At 36.5% G+C, this 21183-nt stretch overlaps 1 protein-coding gene across 4 annotated transcripts in view; it reads left to right on the forward strand.

Annotated features, from left to right (window-relative positions):
- Mctp2 (multiple C2 and transmembrane domain containing 2) overlaps positions 1-21183 on the forward strand; it is a 223423-nt gene that overhangs the window by 164489 nt on the left and 37751 nt on the right. For all 4 annotated transcript variants that reach the window (XR_007106943.1, XR_007106944.1, XM_047538509.1 and 1 more), the window contains 2 exons: positions 18054-18176; positions 20933-20974. Coding sequence is in view for 2 of the 4 variants with exons in the window: in XM_047538509.1 (XP_047394465.1) it covers positions 18054-18176; positions 20933-20974 (165 nt within the window). In the remaining 2 variants the exon portion in view is untranslated. The remainder of the gene's footprint in view (positions 1-18053; positions 18177-20932; positions 20975-21183) is intronic.

Raw genomic sequence — 21183 nt, forward strand, 5'->3', positions numbered from 1 at the left:
TTTTTGTAATAATTTTCTCATATATTCTGTGGCATGTTCATCTTTATGCAGAAATGATCCAGATTTATTGCCAAACTGGTACAGATTTCATATGTCAATTAACCATTTTAAGCCTTTTAAAATTATGTTTTATTTGTACTTAACTTGCAGTTAAAGTTTTCTGGCTATGCCATTGGTTGGATTTATGGAGAGTTTTGTTTGCTTAGACAATTCTGTGTGACTGTGTGTGTTTGTGTGTGTGTGTGTGTGTGAATTCTGTGTGTCTGTGTGTGTGTGTGTGTGTGTGTGTGTGTAAGCACAAAGACACAGTTTCACATCTCAGTGTTAAACACAGTTGTTATTAGAGGTATTTCCTTTCTTAAGTAGTTAAGGTTAGTTTTAATGTGTTCAGAATCACAAATTCCTCTGAACATACTACTCAGGGTTGAAAACACAACATAAACAATCCCTTTAAAAACATTAGAATATACATATTGAATATGATAACATGTTTTCAATTACTTTAGTTATTTAATTTTGGACATTAGACATTACTAAAGCAAAGTTAAAGTATTAACTATTTTGGAGTTTGTTGTTCACTGCTATTTGAGGTTCAAAATTTCTTAAATTGCTTTTTGTGAATATGTGTATATATATATACACATATATATACATATACACATATATATATACATATATAGTGAATATCTATATATATATTTATATCTTTATCTATCTATATATATATTCCTTTGGCATTTTTTTAAGTTTGAGTTTGAAAATGCTAACTCTAGACTGATTTGCTTAAGCATAAAGCTAATTTCAGCTCTCCTATTTTCTTGAAGTCTCATTTAAAAAAACCTTGCAGTGCACATTTTCAAGGGGAACTGCCTTGATTCTAAGAAAATGTAATTATTTTGGTTTAAATGCTTTAGGCTTTAGATGTTGAGTGCCATCAGCCGACAACTGTGATAGTGTTTAGCAAATTATGTGCATTTCAGTCTTTGTCTTTCTTCTGAACATTTCCCTAAGTCTTATGTTAAAGTTCAAAACCAATAAGGTCTCATGTACTATACCCTTGGATCCAGACTTCCTTGTAATAGAAGAGGGGGGGTGGGGAAAAAAGAAAAGAAACCTTCTGGCCTTCTTATATTCTGTTTCAATTGCTCTTCCAATTACTCATGAGGGAGAAGAGTGGAAAGCAAGTCAGATCCTCTGAAAACCTATTTTGCTGCTTTCATATAAAGAATATGCAGTTCTCTGCTCTGTTAGCAGCTGACCAAAATCTAATCCATTAAAAATATATCGTGGTAAGCAGTTCTTGAAAATGTTTATAATAAATGGTAAGAGCCAAGCTTCCACTGTGAGATTAGCAGTTGGAACAGGATGTGTTCATCAGGAAATAGGTTATTGCCTGGCCAGTTGTCCTGCAGAGAAACCTGCAGGATAGATGAGGATTTAAAAGCTTGCAGTGTAAGAATTTTGTTTGATTTCCTCCTTTTGCTTTCTTTTGCATATAACAGCATTGTTTATCACACATGAGGTTCTTTTCAATGAATCTATTATGAAGTTCATTTTTATGAGCCAGAAGCCTGGCATGTTTGGGGGGGGAGTTTGACCCCATCCATACCCCATGATCATCCAATGACCTATGAATATTAATGTGACTAATTCACTTTGACAGAAGAGGCTTTGTAGCTTGAAAAAATATAAATTTTTTTGAAAAAAAGAAAAATCTTGCTGAGGATTATGGTGACATTCCAGCTTTCTGCTTGATTGCAGTCCAGCCTCTCTGAGTGGACAGTAGTGCTCATGAATAATGCCTTCAACGTGGATGATACCTACGGTAACACACGCCAAGTGACTAAGAGATCAAATACACTGGCTAAAAAGCCTTAGGGAAGCATTATGTGTCTGAGGTCTGATCTATTGTCTGGGAGGTCGGAGAGTGTTAATGCACTCTGCAAAGATTACACTCCCTCTCTAATTGCTCAGACACTTCCTTAAAGGATTTAAACAGTCAGGGAAGGTGACGCTCCTTGTCAATTTTTGTCTTCTGCCTGCAGTTGAAGTTTATCTGTCTTTCCACTGAGACCACTAGATCAAGTATCCTAGACAGTGTCAAAGGCATAAACTCTGAATTAGGAATGAAAGCATGAGAGATGTTATTTACAGCTCCATTATTACTTGCTCTTTAAATGCTCTGCATTCCATTTCTGGTGTTTACATTGTGGAAACGACAGCACCTCTGTGTTCAAAAGGAGAACTAAAAAGGGTCTAAGGCTTTGCTTTGACTTTTGATGAGATAGATTTTTATAATCTTTTCTCAGAGCAGTAATTCTCAGTGTGGTATCTTGCATTGGGGTTATTTCTGTTAAACACGGAAAATAGTGAACTTTAGCATTTCCTCTTTGCCGGACCCACCAACAGACATGTGGGTGCACATTCCTCCTTCTGAAATGTTTACCCTGAATTAGGCATGTACAACCCCTTCACATGCAAGACCTGATAACTCTGTTCAGACCTTTATTGTAAACTTCAAGTAATACACAGCCACCTTGTTAAGAAACTCTCGTCTCTGTGTTGGAGTATACTTATGCACTCTTGTGTGTCTGGGAGCTGATATAGCAATTTTATCAGACTCTGTATCTCTTACATTGCTTTGATTAGATCTCAGTATTTTCTAAATGACACCGGAAACCTAAAAGGAGGTTTTACCAGTTCTCTCACAATGGCAGTTTAGGAAGTAGTGGGGGCTGTGAGTTCGGAGGAATGTAATGAAGTCATTATATTCATAGTCTGTGGCCAGAGGAGTGGGGAAGCCAAGTTTGCCCTCCACCCTGAGTCTTCTCTCCCCACTAGGCAAGTCAGTTATGTCATTAGCAGGTAAGAATTCGTCTTTGATCAATCTTAATTGCTAATACAAATTGTATATGTGGCCTACAGCTTGCGATATAATATTTATATAGCTTCCAAAAGAGACCTGGGAGGATTCCCTGTAATTCAAGATGGTAGTCTGAGTGATGGGTGTAGAAGGATTTTTTTTTTTTTTTTTTTTACAAAGAAATCCTTGTTTGTCCCATGGGATTTTCACACTTTTCAACTGACAGCGTTGTATTTTACTCCTCCTGTATAAAGCTGTCAGTGTATTCGTTATATGTGTCTCTTGAAGACTCTGAGCAGATGATGGGAACAATTGCTGGAGGGAGAAAAACACATTTGAATCAAAATCTTCAAAATTGCGTTTCTCTAGGATCTCCTGTCCCTCCTTCTATGCGGACTGTCCCTCGCACTTTTTCTTATTGTGTGTTATCTCACACTGTTGGTAGATTACACTGAATGTTTCATCTGTATATAAAAATTAAAAATTCAAACAAAAATCTGGCCCACATGAAGAACAGGCCCTTTGGGCATATGGTTCATTATGCATATTCATTTAATTACTAAAACACTTGCGATGGCTTTTCTGCCCTTGATTTCAACTTGCAAAGTTGGATCTCTTCTATTGCACAGAAAATTGTAGCAGAGAATTCTGCTCTACAGGAGAAATAAAGAAAAGGGGTTTTGAAGAAATGCATTTCTCCAAAAGAAGGTAGGATCCTCAGTATTAAACTCATAGAAGCAGGACTTTCTCTCCTCTTCCTCTCTTCTTTCCTCTTCTTTTCCATTTTCCATATGGCCCCTGAAGGCTGCTTTTACTGTGGTTAGTTTATATGAATATGAGCGGGGAAGTAATAGGAGACTGAGGATGTAGGTTTCAAGTATGTTCCCTCTGAGCCACTCAGGTCTCATGATGAAGCTGTCTAAGTTTTATTGGTTAGAAGGGAACTGCTATGAAAGTGTGACTTTAATTGATTTTTCAGGGCAAACAGGTGGTGATGGTTTAGACATTCCCTGGCCCCCATGCCACTCCAAATTTGGGGCTACACATATAATAGCTGTATTAAAATAAACAATCTCCTGGCTTTGGTTTTACCTGAACATCTGCCTCTTGGTTTTTAAAGAACCTCTTAAAATATTTTCATTTTGTGCTCAAAAGGATCAGATCTTAAAATAGCTGAGGAAGACTTCTTTTTCTATTCATGTCATCAAACTTAATATTTTTGCCTGATGATAAAGACATTAAAATTCCAAAGGCATTTAAATAGGATCATTGTTGTTTCAGTAGTGTAAACACACACACACACACACACACACACACACACACAATGTGCTTACATGATGCAACAGATTTTGAACATAATAGGCTGAAACTTGAATTTGCGGTGATTGGAAATTGATTTAAACTTTCATTTTGGTGAGCAAAGGATTGTTTGAGGATGTGTGTGTGTGTGTGTGTGTGTGAGAGAGAGAGAGAGAGAGAGAGAGAGAGAGAGAGAGAGAGAGAGAGATGCATATGCAAAAAGACCATATTTTGGATTTCTTCCTGATTTTTATTGATGTCTCATCATTGTAGGAAAGCTTTTTGGATTCCTCCTAATCAGAATACATTCAAGACTTCTAAAAGCATTGCTAAGAGAAGGAGGATCCAAATCTTGGCATCCTTTTTGTTTTTAGTGGCAAGTATGTGCAGTTCTGATACAAACACAATTTTGCTTTTCAATTAAGCAAATAGGTAGTCTAATGGGAGGCCATCCAAGACATTCTTGATAGGATTCCTAAAGGAATTGTATTCTGCTATAAATAGCTTCACTCACTAATCACTATTGGAGGGTCCCCAAATTAAGGCACCTTAGTCTGTTTCAGGCAAGCTGAGTATAGACAGAACTATTGCATGCTTAATGTGAACTTGCTGCCACCCTGCTTCTTTTAGTGCCAGACATAAAGCTTCAAGTGAAGTAACTTAATACAGTGAACGGCTTTACTCCATCACTGCACTAATGCTAATTACATACACTTGTTTTATTACCCAGAGCACTTTTTCTGTATTCATTCTGATCTAATCTTTCTATGAACATGGAGGAGTATGTAGTTAGTGTTAAGTTTAAGCTTTTAATCACAATTGCAGCCTGATTTTCATGTGACCAAAGCCAGAGGACACTTTTGGAGACAGCTCTGTCCACTCAGAGGACTATTAGAGAACCACTGCACTTCCACCATGGAGGGTGCCAAAACATACACTTCTGAAATGACTGAGACACTTACCAGTACATTTAGTGAGATTTTTTTCTTGACCTCTTTGGATACTCAGTTGTATGGGGAATAAATAAAGGTGTGAGAATTTTCCATACCTTTAATCAGAACACAGAACCCACTGATGGGTCTGAAAGATGTATTTACCAAAATCAGACTCTCAACTGCTCAATTACCAGCTTCTGCAAAAATGCATAATGAGAAATTTATTGTCTGATTCTACACCTGAAATTATGATCATTATATGGTGAAAAATCCAATAGTGGCAGCCCATTAAATGCTTTTTTTCTTTTATTTAGTTGAGTGGTTCTCTATTTTTTTAAACTAGTTGTTCTGCCTTTGAGAGTGGTGTGGGTGTTTGTTTTGTTTTGTTTTGTTTTTGTTTTGTTTTGTTTGTTTGTTTTGGGCCATAGGTGATTGGTGGACTTTTTCCTATTTAAATAAAATCATCAAGAAATGTAAAGTACAAGATTGCAGGAAGTATTACATAAACATTAAAGTGATAGGGTTTTAATAAATGTTTTACATTTAAAAGAAGGGGAAACTGTTTAATAAGAAATGCATATATAATGTACATATGCATTAAAATCCATTAATCCATTAATACATTCAAAGGGGGAAAACTAAAGTGAACAAAAATTTTATTTCTATAAAAGACTCCAGTCTAAGATCCCCAACTTGTATTTAATATTAAGCTTACATGCAGTTTTACACACATAGGCTTCCTCTAACATCAGAATGGAGTTAGCTACATTCTTCATATAAGTGTTCAATGTAGTCTTATTTTAAAATTGGCAGTTTGAAAAAATTATATGCATTATTTATTTAACAAGTCATAGAGAATAACAAAAGTGAGAAATCTACAATCCAGGTGTCTGTCCAAAAAACTTTCAGGAATAAGCCTTCAGTTAGGATCATTCCCACAAAAAACTAGAATGAATTTATTGAATTTTGTCTCAAGGAAACAAGACAAGAACTTTGATTTTCCCCTAATGAACCAATCAGGTCATTTTGCAAATTTCAACTAATTTGTCAAATTAGTTGAAGACCATTAGGACATTAGGAATGGTATTTTTGGATGCACCTTGATCTCAAGGAAACACATGGCTAACGAATATTGATTTGGTAAACTTTATGTCATTCATGACAACCAGAGCAGGACTTGGGAGGTGTAGGTGGAAATGTGAAGGTTTTAGTGGAGGACAGGGCAGGGAAGGGCATTTAACTGTGGGTCCTATCTCAGCTGAGTTTTGCCAAGACCTCTATTCCATGATTGGCCTCTAGTTCCCCTTCCTCCTCCTAGGTAAGAGTCGTGCCTAGGAGAACAAGACCATTCTTTCCCCCCGGCACCTTCCAGAGGTGTAGAATATAGGTTTTCTGATTAGTCCAAGTAGTCTTTCATAATTTTATTGGGTATGTTCATCCTTTTTACATTTTGCCACTGTATTATTATCTATTACTATTTTCCCTAAATACTTTAAACTTAGGTGGCTTGAGACAACACATATTTATTATCTCATAGTGCTGGAGGTCATAGTTCTAACCCTGCTTGTCCTAGCTGATTTCAAGGTGGGGCTGTGGTCCTAGGGGGATCTGTTTCCATTTTCCTTGGTTCATTTTCAGAGCCGCAGGGGAAGTCTGAAGTCCTCAGGTTTTTTTCTGGCTCTGTTTTTCTGCCTTCTCCTTTCCACTCTTAAGAACTTTTGTGATTACATGGTGTCCACCCATGTATTCCCCATCCACTATCTCCCTCATTAAAGTCAGGTGATTAGCAATTTAACTTCATCTGCAACCTTAATTTCCTTTGCCATGTCACATAACAGGTTCTAGGGAATAGGTTATGGATCTTTTTGGAGTATTTATCCTGCCTATTACAGCTAGGTTCTGTATTACTATCTGCCATCCTTTTGCTTCCTAATGGATAAGAATTTCTGGAGCAAGCTCTGATTTCTTGGACAGGAAGTACTTTAGTGTGAGATGTGAATTTGGGAGGAGGGAAGAGGTTGTGTACCATGACCATTTGAATATGATAGTAGGAAGGAGAATGGGAGAGAGAAGAGAGAATGGAAGGGAAATATGGTGTGATCATGAGCTGAAATTGATTTCCATGCATTTGTGAGTTTGTTGGGATGAACCTAACTACTATGTATAACTATAAAGCTGATTAAAAAAAAAGTAAGCTTCTTATCATAGTACCATAATATACCCCAATAATTTAGCCAAAACTGTATCTAAATAAAGTACATGGGACTCAAATTTAGATGTGTATGTATGTATTACATGTGCATATGTGTAATCAGTAACTGCTAGATGATAAAAGTATTCATTTTTTTTAATCCAGTAAATAACAGCAGTTAATGCCTTCCAAATGGCAAATGCTCTGTTAATATTGGTTGACTGGATGTTTGGATTTAATGCTGCATTTTTAGTTGATTGGATCCTGTGATATGTCTGAGCACCTTGGCTTCCTGGGCATTGATGAAGAGTGTAGACTAGAAGAGAACTTCACAAGAACTTCATCATGCTTACACTTTCTAAGCCACACACAAGTGGCCACACCGAGGATGCTCTAGGAGAACATTTGGGGATAATGCATTTTGGGATAATTCTAGAATTGTCCTCTTGCATTTGTGTTATCCAAAGACATACTTTGAATTTGGGTTCAGGGCCTTCCCGTCTACCCTTTACACTCTAATCTATGAGCTTCCTTGTGACAATACCCAACTGCAGTGTTGAATAACAATGAATAGCATTTGGTTAGATTTTTATTTAAATGCTCAAATTTTGGCCTCCAGTTTCAATTTAATATGTGTTTGAATGTTCCACATAAATCTACATCATATATTTTATAAGGAATACAGAGATAAATGATACATAATTCAAGATTTCAAAGAGTAAAAAAAAATTTGGTGAGAAAATCCTATATGGAATAAAAATAAACATGGTCCTGGGCAAAGTTTATGTTACTAGTATCTTATAGAAAGAATATCTTGTTCCACCAATGCATTTTTATACATAAGTGATGAATCTTCAGAAAGAGAAATTAGGAAAACTACCCCATTCACAATAGCATCGAAAAAAATAAAATACTTGGGAATCAATCTCACAAAAGAGGTGAAAGACCTCTACAATGAGAACTACAGAACACTAAAGAAAGAAATTCAAGAAAACCTTAGAAGATGGAAAGATCTCCCATGTTCCTGGATAGGCAGAATTAATATTGTCAAAATGGTCATACTACCTAAAGTGCTATACAGATTCAATGCAATTCCAATTAAAATCCCAATGATGTACCTTGCAGAAATAGAGCAAGCAATTATGAAATTCATCTGGAAGAATAAAAAACCCAGAATAGCTAAAGCAATCCTCAGTAGCAAGAGCGAAGCAGGGGGTATTGCAATACCAGATCTTCAACTCTACTACAAAGCAATAGTAACAAAATGGCATGGTATTGGTACCAAAATAGACAGGTAGATCAATGGTACAGAATAGAGGACATGGACACAAACCCAAATAAATACCATTTTCTCATACTAGACAAAGGGTCCAAAAATATGCAATGGAGAAAAGATAGCCTCTTCAACAAATGGTGCTGGGAAAACTGGAAAACCATATGCAACAGAATGAAATTAAACCCCTATCTCTCACCCTACACAAAACTCAACTCAAAATGGATCAAGGACCTCGGAATCAGAACAGAGACCCTGCATCTTATAGAAGAAAAAGTAGGTCCAAATCTTCAACTTGTTGGCTTAGGATCAGACTTCCTTAACAGGACTCCCATAGCACAAGAAATAAAAGCAAGAATCAACAACTGGGATAGATTCAAACTAAAAAGCTTTCTCTCAGCAAAGGAAACTATCAGAAATGTGAAGAGAGAGCCTACAGAGTGGGAGAATATCTTTGCCACTCATACTTCAGATAGAGCGCTAATTTCCAGAATCTATAAAGAACTCAAAAAACTCTACACGAAGAATACAAATAATCCAATCAACAAATGGGCTAAGGAAATGAACAGACACTTCACAGAAGAAGATGTACAAGCAATCAACAGATATATGAAAAAATGTTCAACATCCCTAGTAATAAGGGGAATGCAAATCAAAACTACCCTAAGATTTCATCTCACCCCATTAGAATGGCGATTATCAAGAATACAAGCAACAATAGGTGTTGGCGAGGATGTGGTGAAAAAGGAACACTCATACATTGCTGGTGGGGTTGCAAATTAGTGCAGCCACTCTGGAAAGCAGTATGGAGATTCCTCAGAAAGCTTGGAATGGAAACACCATTTGACCCAGCTATCCCACTCCTTGGCCTATACCCAAAGGACTTAAAATCAGCATACTACAGAGATACAGCCACATCAATGTTCATTGCTGCTCAATTCACCATAGCCAGATTGTGGAACCAACCTAGATGCCCTTCAGTTGATGAATGGATAAAGAAACTGTGGCATATATATAGAATGGAATATTACTCCGCAATGAAGAATGATAAAATTATGGCATTTGCAGGCAAATGGATGAAATTGGAGAATATCATGCTAAGTGAGATAAGCCAATCTCAAAAAACTAAAGGACGAATGATCTCGCTGATAAGCGAATGAGGACATATAATGGGGGTGGGAGGGGTTAGCATTAGGTTTAGGGTTAGGTTTAGGGTTAGGGATAAGGAGTGTGGTAAGAATGAAGGAAAGAAGGACTGTATAGAAGGAAAAGAGGGGTGGGAGAGGTGGGGGTGAAGGGGAAAAAATAATGAATCAAACATCATTGCCCTATGTAAACGTATGATTACATAAATGGTATGCCTTGACTCCATGTACAAATAGAGAAACAACATGTATCCCATTTGTATACAATAATAATAAAAAAAAAAAAAAAGAAAGAAAAAAAAAAAAGAATATCTTGTTCCAACTTGGGAAACTTGTGAAGAAGATGAATGATCATTTCTGGTGATGCTTTGAATCCAAAGCAATGAGAAGGAAAACAGGCAGTTTTTGAGAATGGCAAATGCATGTGGCCAGAATTTAGCAATTATGCTAAGAAATACAGAGGGAAAGCATTGCAAATATAAATTCAGGTCTTATTTTGATTTGTTGGTCCATGGATAGCAAACAGAGTTTTAGACTCTATACACAGTGGGAAGAAAAAAAAAGGCTTTGAGCATGAAGTGCTTTGCTGAGAACTCAGTCTTGCATGATTACTTTGACTATTGTAGAATGGATCAGAAGTGGATAAAATTATTGTGAACAGTATATGAATTAGGAGAGTATTAGAGGAACCTGGGCCCTGATTATTAAACTGGCAAACTGTTGGGGCCACATTTGGTCCACTGTGAAGTGTGGGTGTTTGTGTTTGGGGAGAAGCAAACAAGTTATTTTAAAATGATGAAATTCCTCCTTTATATTTAGAAGTTGGAAGAGTTCACATCATGAACTCTTTAAAAAACTTTTATCTTAAAGTGAATTAAGACTTGCAAGAAGTTAAAAAGAAATAATCCAATGATTTGCATGCTCACTTCAGTCAGCTTCTCCCAGTGATAACATCTTATGTAACCAGAGGGCTTACATGGCTTAAACCAGGAGACTAGTGTTGGCATCCTTCTATTAGCTCAGGCACAGATCTGGTTCAGGTTTCACTAACTCTTACGTGTACCAGTGTTGGTGCTGTCTAGTCATACTAGCTAAACCTATTTATAATCAAGATGCAGAAGCATTCCATTTTCACAGAGGACCTCACTCCTGTTACCTACACATCCCTAAACCCAACCTTCAAAACTTGTCTATTTTCTATCTGCTATAACTTCAGTTTTTCACCACCATAACTCTGACAATGTTAATTAAAAGGAATCATGCCTTATGAAATCCATTGAGATGGGCTTTTATCATGTAGTGATCTTCAGATCCATCCCTATTAAGTACCACAGTAGTTCATTTTTCTTGTCTTGAAGATAAAAGGATTGGATATATCATACCTATTTTTGGATGAATAATCAGTTGAAGTTGAGTGGGATATGGACCCTGCATATGCTGCAGTCTGAGATCACCCTGATGTCAGCCCTATAGTCTGCCACCTGGGCTTCCTGCAAATCTTTCCATCCTACTTCTTTGATCCCTGTGGGCATGTTGGTCTATAACCTGTGGCAGTGGCTAACATTTGTTACACTGAGCAGTGTTTCTGAAAATACTATATGTGATACAAGAAGAGAAAGGTGCCTTTTCTCAGGCAAGTTTGAGAAACAATGTGTCAGATTCAGACTTGATATTATTTTTAAAAATGGTAGTGTGTTCTATGATATTTTTGCAGTGCCTGCACATTTACTAAACTACAGATTATTTTTAAAATGATTTTTACTACAGGGGAATTTCTACAGGTATGAGTTAGAGTCTTAGAGGTCAAGGGTTGAGGCTGTTAAGAAAACTGGCTGCTACTTTTTCCCATGTGTATTGATAGGGAAGGAGGAACCAAGGGCAGTAGAAACCCAGTCTAGGACCTCAGCATCTTCCTCTAGCCATCATAGTTTGGTATGTGGGTGTTGTTTGGTTAGTGTTTTCTTCTCCTCTTCTTTTTTGTTTCCCTCCCTGGTTTCTAACTTTAAAAATCAGCACTTTGGAGTCTGTTGTCAACTCTTGGAAGTGACTACATGGGAGCCCTGAATTCATGTCTTATGGAAGAACTCCTAGGTTAGAGCAGAATCGCATGATTTGGTTCTAGAGTTATGTGAACTGCTGTAAAAAAAAAAAAATAGCAAAACGAATCACATGTACAAAATATTTATAAAGCTGTGCATATATATATAAACATTGTTTAAATGAAATAATAATAAAAAGATCATTTTAAACATTGAAAATTCTCATTATTTTAGTTCTTTCTCTTCCATTCTGTCATTGAATCCTCCTCCTTTCTCTATCCCAGAAGCAACATTGGCACTCAATGGATCATTCCTAATGACCCATCATGTTTACACCATCTCTATATCTGAAAAGGGTATTCGATTGTGCCTATTTTTGAAGGCTTTATGAAAGAAGTCATGTTGCACTTTTATAATTAAAATATCTTCTAAGGTTACTGGCTTTTGTCATTATTCATATTTAGAAGAGCAAAGTTAATTACTTTGATGAGAAAAATTATTATTCTTTAAATATTTTGGTACTGGGAAATGAACCAGGGGTGATTTACCATTGAGCTATGTCCCCAACCCTTTTTTATTATTTATTTATTTATTATTTAATTTTGAGCCAGGGTTTCACTTGTCCTGATTGACCTCAAATTTATGATCCTCCTGCCTCAACCTCCTGTGCTGATGGAATTATAGGCAGGTACCACTGTACGGCTTGATGAACAAAATGTATAATATCAAATTCATCAATTGTATTTCCAATGGTCTGTGCGTTTCATAGCATGTTTAAGGAATCCTTCTCTGTCCTCCAAAATCATTAAGATATGAATTTTTTATGATTTAAACTTTTACACTAAATATGTGAATTTACTCTTGGTTTGATTTCATTTTAGCTTTTTTGGTATCAATTAACTCATATCACTTATGAAATATTCTGCCTTTGCTCTGTCCAGGCAATTCCCACATAGACATCAAGTTAGTTAGCTTTCCATTGCTGTGATAAATACCTGAGTTAAACAATTTATAAAAAGGAAAGGTTTATTTTGGTTCATAGTTTCAGAGTTTTCAGCCCCTGGTTACTTGGCCCTGTTACTCTGGGCCTGAGGTGGCACAGTACATCATGGTGGGAACACATGACAGAGGAGATTTGTTTAAGCTCATGGTGGCCAGGAAGCATAAAGAGAGGCAGGACAGGACTGGGGTCCCAATATCCGTTTCAAAGACACACCCCCAGTAACCTAACTTTCTGCCACTGCACCCAGCTCCTAAAGGTTCCACCCCTTCCCTGTAGGTCCATGAGCTGGGGACCAAGCCTTCAATACCAGGACCTTCCGGAGACATGGTCCATGCTATAGTAGTAATAAATTAACGTTACATATATGGTGGGCTTCTCCATTGAGCTCTTGCCTATACCAGAACCAACATTACACCATTATTATTTAATTTTGGCATAGCTCTTTCCAATTTATTTCATCTTTAGGATTGCTTTGGCATAAATTCTTGGCTTTTTGTTCTCTTTCACGTAAGAGTTAACTTTTTGTGTTCCACAAAACTGGAACAAGACAAGACCAATATTGAAAGTAACTCAGATTCAATATTAGAATTCTTTGAAGCAAACCATACCTGTCCAAATCTATAGGTTTCTGCTGTCCTCTAAGTTCTAGATTATTTTATTACATAAGAATTAGACTTTGTTTTCCTGTTAGTTAATATTTATTTGGATTGGCACATGCATTTAAGTCAGTACCATTGTTTATGAGCCTTTACACTTGGGGCACTTTTCCTTCTATTTGAAGTGCATCTTTTATACACAAGTTTGTGAGAGTGTTTTGGTGATAAGGATTCCTGGCTCATACTTTTATGAAACATCTTTACTTAACACTTCTTTATAGACAATTTGCTATATATAAGATTCTAAATTGAAAAACTCAAAAATACACATATTAAATTATTCTCCTGTCTTCTTGCCTCCCTTGTTGCACTGAGATATAATGTCACTCAAATTGCTTTTTCTTTATAGTTGAACTCTCTTTTCTCTCTAGCTGTTTCTCTTTTCCCCAAGTGTTTTACTTAAGGGATTTTAAAGACTGGATTTGTCTTTATTTATTCTAATAAGGATATTTTTAAGTGGGGGAGTACTTTATTAGTATCTTTCAACATTTATCAAAAATTCTAGGGCATTCTTTTTTTCATGTAATACTCTTCTGTCTTTCTCACTTTAATCCTCTGTCCCCACTCTGAACACTTAAGGAACATAAATTAGAACTTCCCATTTCTGTCCTCCATGTCTCTTGACTTCTTATGCCGTTTTTGTCTCTGGTCTGTATTCTCCCACATTTCTTTGGAATTATCTCAGTGTGCTAATTTTCTGTGCAACTGCTTTAAGTTTCTATCAACTCATACATCCTTTGTGTTTAAATTTATCCTCTCTCCTTTATGACATTCCTGTCCAGTAAATTAGCACAGATTCCATGGACCATCTTTAAACTTAGGTAAGTATGGATTTAGAAAACCATATTCAAGGGGCTGGGGAAATAGCTCAGTCAATAGAGTGCTTGCCTCACAAGCACAAGGCCCTGGGTTCAGTCCCCAGCATGGCAAAAAAAAAAAAAAAAAAAAAAAAATATATATATATATATATATATATACACACACACACACACACACATACACACACACATGTATATTCACACACACATACACATATATATTCGATGTCCCTGACAGTTCTATTACATTTCTAGAATCTTCTTTCTACTTTTCTACACTATTTTGTTACTTCTCTTTTCCTCTTGAACTTTTAATATCTCCTCTTATCTCTACTCTCAATGACCAAGGTTGATATAAATGGCCCCCTGCTACCTTACTGGCTCCTTCTCTATCCCTCATCACCATCTCTGCTGGAGCCCTCTGCTGTCCCCCCTAACTGTGGATGATCTGAATTGTTGCTGAGACCAACCTTGCAGTTTTCTGCTGGGATCCCATCTTTTTCACTGTTTGAAGAATATTTTTCCAACTATTTTTCTTCTGTCTTCCAAATCATTTTTCCTCCCTTCCTCTTTCTCTCCCTTTTTCTCCTTTTGTCTACCTTTCTCCCTCACTGCCCTTTCCCTCTTTTTCCTAGAACATTGTTTCATTCCCTTCCAGGCACCAATCTATTTCTTTGCTCTTCTTTATAACAAACCCTTTGGGAGAGCATATTATCCCTTAATATTGAGTCTGGGATCATCTTACTTAGAGAAAACTTTGGCATTTTAAACTACTCTATTTGTTTTTCAAAATACCACCATCTCCTACTGTGTCCTTTTCTGATCCCTTCTGACCTTCTCAGACTGGACCAGCGGTAACTTCTAAGGCATTTCTCTCTGCAGTGCTTGCTTGCTAAGGTTATCCAAACTGATGCCTTTACATGCTATCTGGATACTGATAACACATAAATTTGTGTCTCTAGCCCTAACCTCTAGCCTGAGCTCCAAACCATATATCCAGTGTCATCTCTGTTTTCATAGGGACATCTAATGAATCCCTCATTCTCCCTCCCCCAACACGCTTTTCCTACAGACTTTATCTCAATTAATGAATGAAGTCATTCTTCCAACTCTTCAAGCCCCACACTTTTGTCTCCTCATCTAAATGATATGTACGTCAGCTGGGCCCTACTTTATAAATAATTACCAGGACCACTTCTTACCAATCCCACTGTCATCATTGTGGTTCTAAGCTACAATAAATTCTAACCTGGCTCATTAAAATATCTGCACATAAAATCTGTCTGTTTTTTTCTCATTAAACCATCAGTGATCCTTCTTAGATACAAGCCACATCATGTTTTAATTGTGCTTTGAACAGTCTCAACAGCTTAAAGCTTCAGATGCAAGATATCCTTGCTGCTCTTTGAAAACACTACAAAATGACTTTCTCTCACTTCCTGGCCTTTGTGCTTGCTGTTGCTTCTTCTTGGAAACACCCCTCACCTGGATACACACTTCCACCAAGGGCTTGGCTCTCTTATCCACCTCCAAGAAAGACCTTCTCTAACTGCTTGCTTATGTGCAGAGTCAGACCCACTGAGTGGTATTCATGTCCTTTCATTTCTGTTTTGGTTTTATTTCATTTTGTTTCTTGGTAGCTCTTTTTATCACCTGATATATAATATATGGTTTACCTAGTTATTCCATCTGTATTATCCCCAATCTCAATATAAGCTCTATGAAGTCTGGCTGTGTGTGTGTGTGTGTTAATCTTCCTTTGGTTTTCTTCACTTTTTTTTTTAAATTGGTGTGGTCCACAGTCACTACTTAGCAAAAAAGTGCCAAAGATGAATTAATGAATTTATGCTGGAGGTAAACTAGTACAGAAAGATGTGAGCATGCAGTATTCTGGGATGGAGTGAGGGAGGGAACATTGCAGGAGAGAAGTAATGCTCAAGAAGAAAAATTAATGTAGAAGAACAGTCACTTCATCTAAATGAAAAGTCATGCTCCATAAAGGGTTATGTATGTAAAAATTTCCTGCTATAGTTGTTAAAATATGTTCCAAAATAGTTTTCTTTCAGTAATTATGTCCTACTGACAGCTATTGAGACTTCTTCAGATGTCTTGTGCAGAAATGACAATGTAGGTAAATGAGAAATGCATGGGACATTATAAGCAATTTAGTTGCATAAGTTTACTATAAGTAAAAAAAGTTCAAATTGGATGCTTGATTCTAATTATGATCAGGAAAACTGAATAAAGATTACATGCACATTATCTTTTAGAAGGAGACACAAAGCTTTATCATCTTAGGGTTAAATAGCATTCCTTAAGTAGAGGACAGAACATTAAAGGTGCCAATCTTAAAGTTAACACATTCAACTACATGAAAATTTCAGTCTAAGTTTGCACTGATAGGAGAGCATAAATAGATGAAATTCATAACATTCATTTGAATGGGGCATTATATTAGTTAAAAGGAATGTACTTGATTTGTGTATATACCATCAAAAAAACATAAAACAGTTGATTTTAAATTCAAATGAACAAGTCTATATTGTTTATGCTAATATAAACCTAAGTTGTCCTCATATAAGAAGGATTCATCAATTTTAAGAAACATTGTGTTTGTGAATGAGAGGAATAGTTAGTAATAGGGACCAAGAATTTTAATATTTTTTAAAAGGAAGAATAATAAGTAAATCAGAAAGAATGATGACAGCAAGCACAGTAGTAGGTGTTAATGCTTGGGAGGTATGCTTAGGTATTAAATAGTTAACATTTTTTGTTATCTTGCATTACTTCCTAATAACAAAAATATTATCTGTGGTATAGAGAAAGAATAGAGTGAAATTTTATACAATGTTCAAATAATCCTAACAATAAAACTCAAAATTAATACAAAGAGCAATAATAGATAAATGAAAACCCTGGGTACCTATGCAAAACATTTTTGAGTATTAGCAAAAACGTTCTAACAATGTATTAAAAGACTCTTATGCCTCAGTAAAGAATGGGTTTCTCCAAGAAATATGAAGTGGTTTCTATATTATAATAAATACATTATAGTAAGTCTTAAAATGGAAAGTAAGCATCCTCCTTATTTCAGAAGACATGAAAACAAAACAGTTGAACAACCACCATCTATTCCTGATTTTAAAAATAATAGTGAAATAAACCCTTGTTAGAATTGGTGCAAGTATTCCTGATTAAATAAATGTTTTTATTAAACTTAGAGTGGATACAAAACAGTATTTAAAAAATAGCTAAATGATATCAAGAGTGGTAAAATGAATACTGCTATGTGAATTTTCTGGTACTAGTTGTATGCATTTGTATTCTTAATATGATATGACGTACATGGTTCAAACTGAAAGCCAACATAATGTTTAATGGTAGAAAAATGACACACTAGAATTTTCATTCCAGTTAGGAATAAGACAAAACATCTTTCTCATCAGTTTTGACATTGTTTTATAGGAGTAATGAGTTTAAGCAAGAAAAACTAAGTTGCAACTAAGTTGCAAACTAAGTTGACCTTGGATTTTTCCATACTGTTTTACCTGAATTTTGCCACACTAAAATCCAGGTGCAAAAATATTGAATGGGGTTGATGTGAAAAAGGAGTTTACAAGTATGAGGCTACTGTATTTGACTATTTCAGTGTGTAACTGGCCAAGTCATTCTATGTTCTGTTACCATTTCTAAAGCTGAGTTCATCATGCCTGCGCTTGTGGGTGTTTACACCTGTTGTAAGTATTTCTAGTTGTTTAGTCTTCTTAAGTCAGTGCAGATTTCTCTTCTACTGTTTTATCAGTCATCTGGTCTTACTTGTTTCCCAATCAGGTATTTTTGGTCACAGTCTGGAATTTTGAACTGTACATGATCCCCCTGGCATTATTGTTACTCTTTGTCTACAATTTCATCAGACCCATGAAAGGCAAAGTGAGCAGCAACCAGGACAGCCAGGTGAGCAAAGATGGAAATGGTTCTGGCATGTGACTTGTGGAAAATGTGTTTACAATAGTCAACAACAACTAACACTGAATCAGGCCCAAGTCTGTTTTGGTCGTGACCTTGGGAGCGTCCCTGCACACATACCCATTTTGCAGTGGAGGTCTTTCCTCAGGTATAACCTGGTGTCTTCCCTGGGTGGCAGCTGTGTTCCTGTCTCAGTCTACAGCCTCTGCATGAATGGAGTCCTGCAGTGGCTTGCCTTTTTTTTCCTGTGGGCAGCATTTGTATGTGCCCATTCAGTTCTCTGTAAGGTTCCTGTGAACAATTTCCTCAACCACTGGAGAAAAAACTTTGGTGGCTCCCTGATCTCCTTCAGGTCATGCAGGACACTCTGGGGAGCTGGCTCAGATCTTTCTACATGGACATCCCACACAATGTTCTCCTTTGGTCAGAAGAATCAGAGGATTCTCTGAAGCTTGTCAACTCCCAGGGCAATCAGAGCAAAACTGGGTGGATGTAGACCCTTCTGTTCTCAGGTGACCAAGTTAATTTTTATTTTTAATTTTTTTTTTGTAGTTCTCACACTTCCTGTCTGTGGAAGGAAGCACAGACAAGGGCCCTGTTCCTGGGCATCCCATCTTCTCTAACTCTCCTGCCACAGCCGCCCTCAAGTAGGACCAGAGGACATTTTTTTTTTTTTTTTTTTTTTTTTTTTTTTTTTTTGCGGTGCTGGGGATGGAACCCAGGGCTTTGTGCTTGCAAGGCAAGCACTCTACCGACTGAGCTATCTCCCCAGCCCCAGAGGACATTTTTGTGCTCTGAGTGTGCAGCAACTTGCATTTATAGACTAGCTTTAGGATGCAATTTGCTATTCTTTGTTCAAGAACCTAGTTTAAAAAACAGAAACGAAAGTTTTAGACTTGATCATCTTCTTTAGAAAGTGATCACCTACACATGGGGTTTCCCAAGACTCAGTGCCAACCATTGTTACATATATTTTCTTATGTTCTTACTTAAAAAATTCATTTTTGAAATCACGAATGTTTAAGGGATATGTCTGGTTTCATTTAGGATGGAGGGAAGGTGGAGAAAATGAATATTGTAGTAAGAGGTAAAAACCTTAGGCATTTTCAAAATTCTTTTCTGTTCAATTGTGATTATTTAATGCAATAGATGAATTTATAAAAATAAGATAATAAGACCAAATAAATAAATGAGTTTAAAGTTTAGATCCATTGAAAGATTGTTTTATCGAGGTATATAAATAAGGGAAATTAACAGAAAATCATCTGTCATAACATGCAATCAACTGACACTTTAAAAATGTTTAATCAGATTTTATTTGGCCCACTACATGCATGATGCATGATGCATGATGCATGTTTACAGTGTCTGTATGGGCATGTGTGTACATATGTATGTGTGTAAATAAACTTGCATATGTATGAATCTAAGTGTGGTATAATGCCTTTCCCATATATCAGGTATTCAAATTCATTGATCTTGATAATACAGCTGTAAGGATGGCGAGAGATACTCTTTCATTTATACTTGCTGAAACTATGGTTCAGAGTGGCAAAACAATTTCTCTAAAGTCACAGAGTAAAAATGTGCTAGACAGTGACTCCAGCTCAAGATTTACAACTTCCCTAATTATACCTTTCCCTTCCTTAACCCATTTTCATGAAGTTCTTATTTCTCTATCGACTTTCATGAAACATGGTTACTGCCAATGGCGAATAGGTTAGTTTCTGAGAGGGTCAGTGAATGTCCCACACACTGCCAGCTGAAGATAGCAACAATTCTATACCAGCCCTGGAGAAATGTCTTGATGGCCACTCAGTGGTTTTGTGTAGTATAGCAGAGTACTCTGGATCCAACCATTACTTCTTTTAATAGCATAATATTGACAATTTTTTTGAACTGTTGGAGCAATACTAAATAGCACTCCTGAACTTTGCACAGTTAAGCAACAAGGTTAGTATTCAAGCTGAAAATTGACCCTAATATTAATTATTAGTTGTTTAATACTAAGCATTTCCTTTTGAGCTGCTGAACCCACTTGATTATATACGCATTTATGCTTGTTTTTAGACTCTGCAGTAATATGATTAAAAATTTGCCTATTAAATAGCCAAGACTCTTAAAGAGACCTGAACAAGCCCCTTGGCAGCACAGTATTTTGCACCCGAGCAGAAGTGGGCAAGTCCCTACCAGAGCCCTGGACTTACTTCCCTGCCCTGCTCCTCCCAACTCTGGAGTCCAAGAAAAACAATAAAACCACATAAAAACTGCAACTTATTCTTAAGATGTATTATATTCAGACAAATGCATTTTCTACTGTCTAATGTTTCGGTAATGGCCCCAAAGGGAATGAGCAGTCATTATAACCATGAGCCCAGCACAAACTGAGTACGGTATTCTCAGCCTTAACAGAGCAGTTGGTTCATTTGTCAGAAAGAGAACGAAACTGTTTACAGAAAGTGTAAGTCAGCAATGTGTGTTTGGAGCTGGATGCCTTCAAAGGGCATTCTCCTTGTAGCTTTTTCTTAACCTTAATGGTTTTATGGAGATGATGTACATCATTTGTGGTCTTGCTGTGGTGTCCCTCAATTTTTAAAATGGCATTTTTCTCAAGAGGTAGAAATAAATTTTAAAAATACTAATGTTTAAATTTTGTAGAAAAACTTGCAAACATGTATGCGTTTCAGTTGCTTTGGATGACTGTGGTTGAGGCTTAATTAACAAATTGTGGGGTTTCATTTCAGGAGAGCTCAGACGTAGAGGAAGAGGAGGAGGAGGAAGAGAGGGTGAGTGTGCTCAGTAAAGAGCCTAATAGGGACATCAATGGGAACAGCAAATTTGCTCCTCCAGATTGCATCTTTTTTGGTTTGTTTAGTACTATAAAGCACATGATACAATAATATTGTAATTTTTTTTAAAAAAAACCATGATCTCTTGTATTTAAAATGGAACAGTTGCAATCCTCTATTTGATTCTTTATCCAAATGTATTAGGA

This window comes from Sciurus carolinensis, chromosome 2 (assembly GCF_902686445.1).
Source record: "Sciurus carolinensis chromosome 2, mSciCar1.2, whole genome shotgun sequence".
Classification (NCBI taxonomy): Eukaryota; Metazoa; Chordata; class Mammalia; order Rodentia; family Sciuridae; genus Sciurus; species Sciurus carolinensis.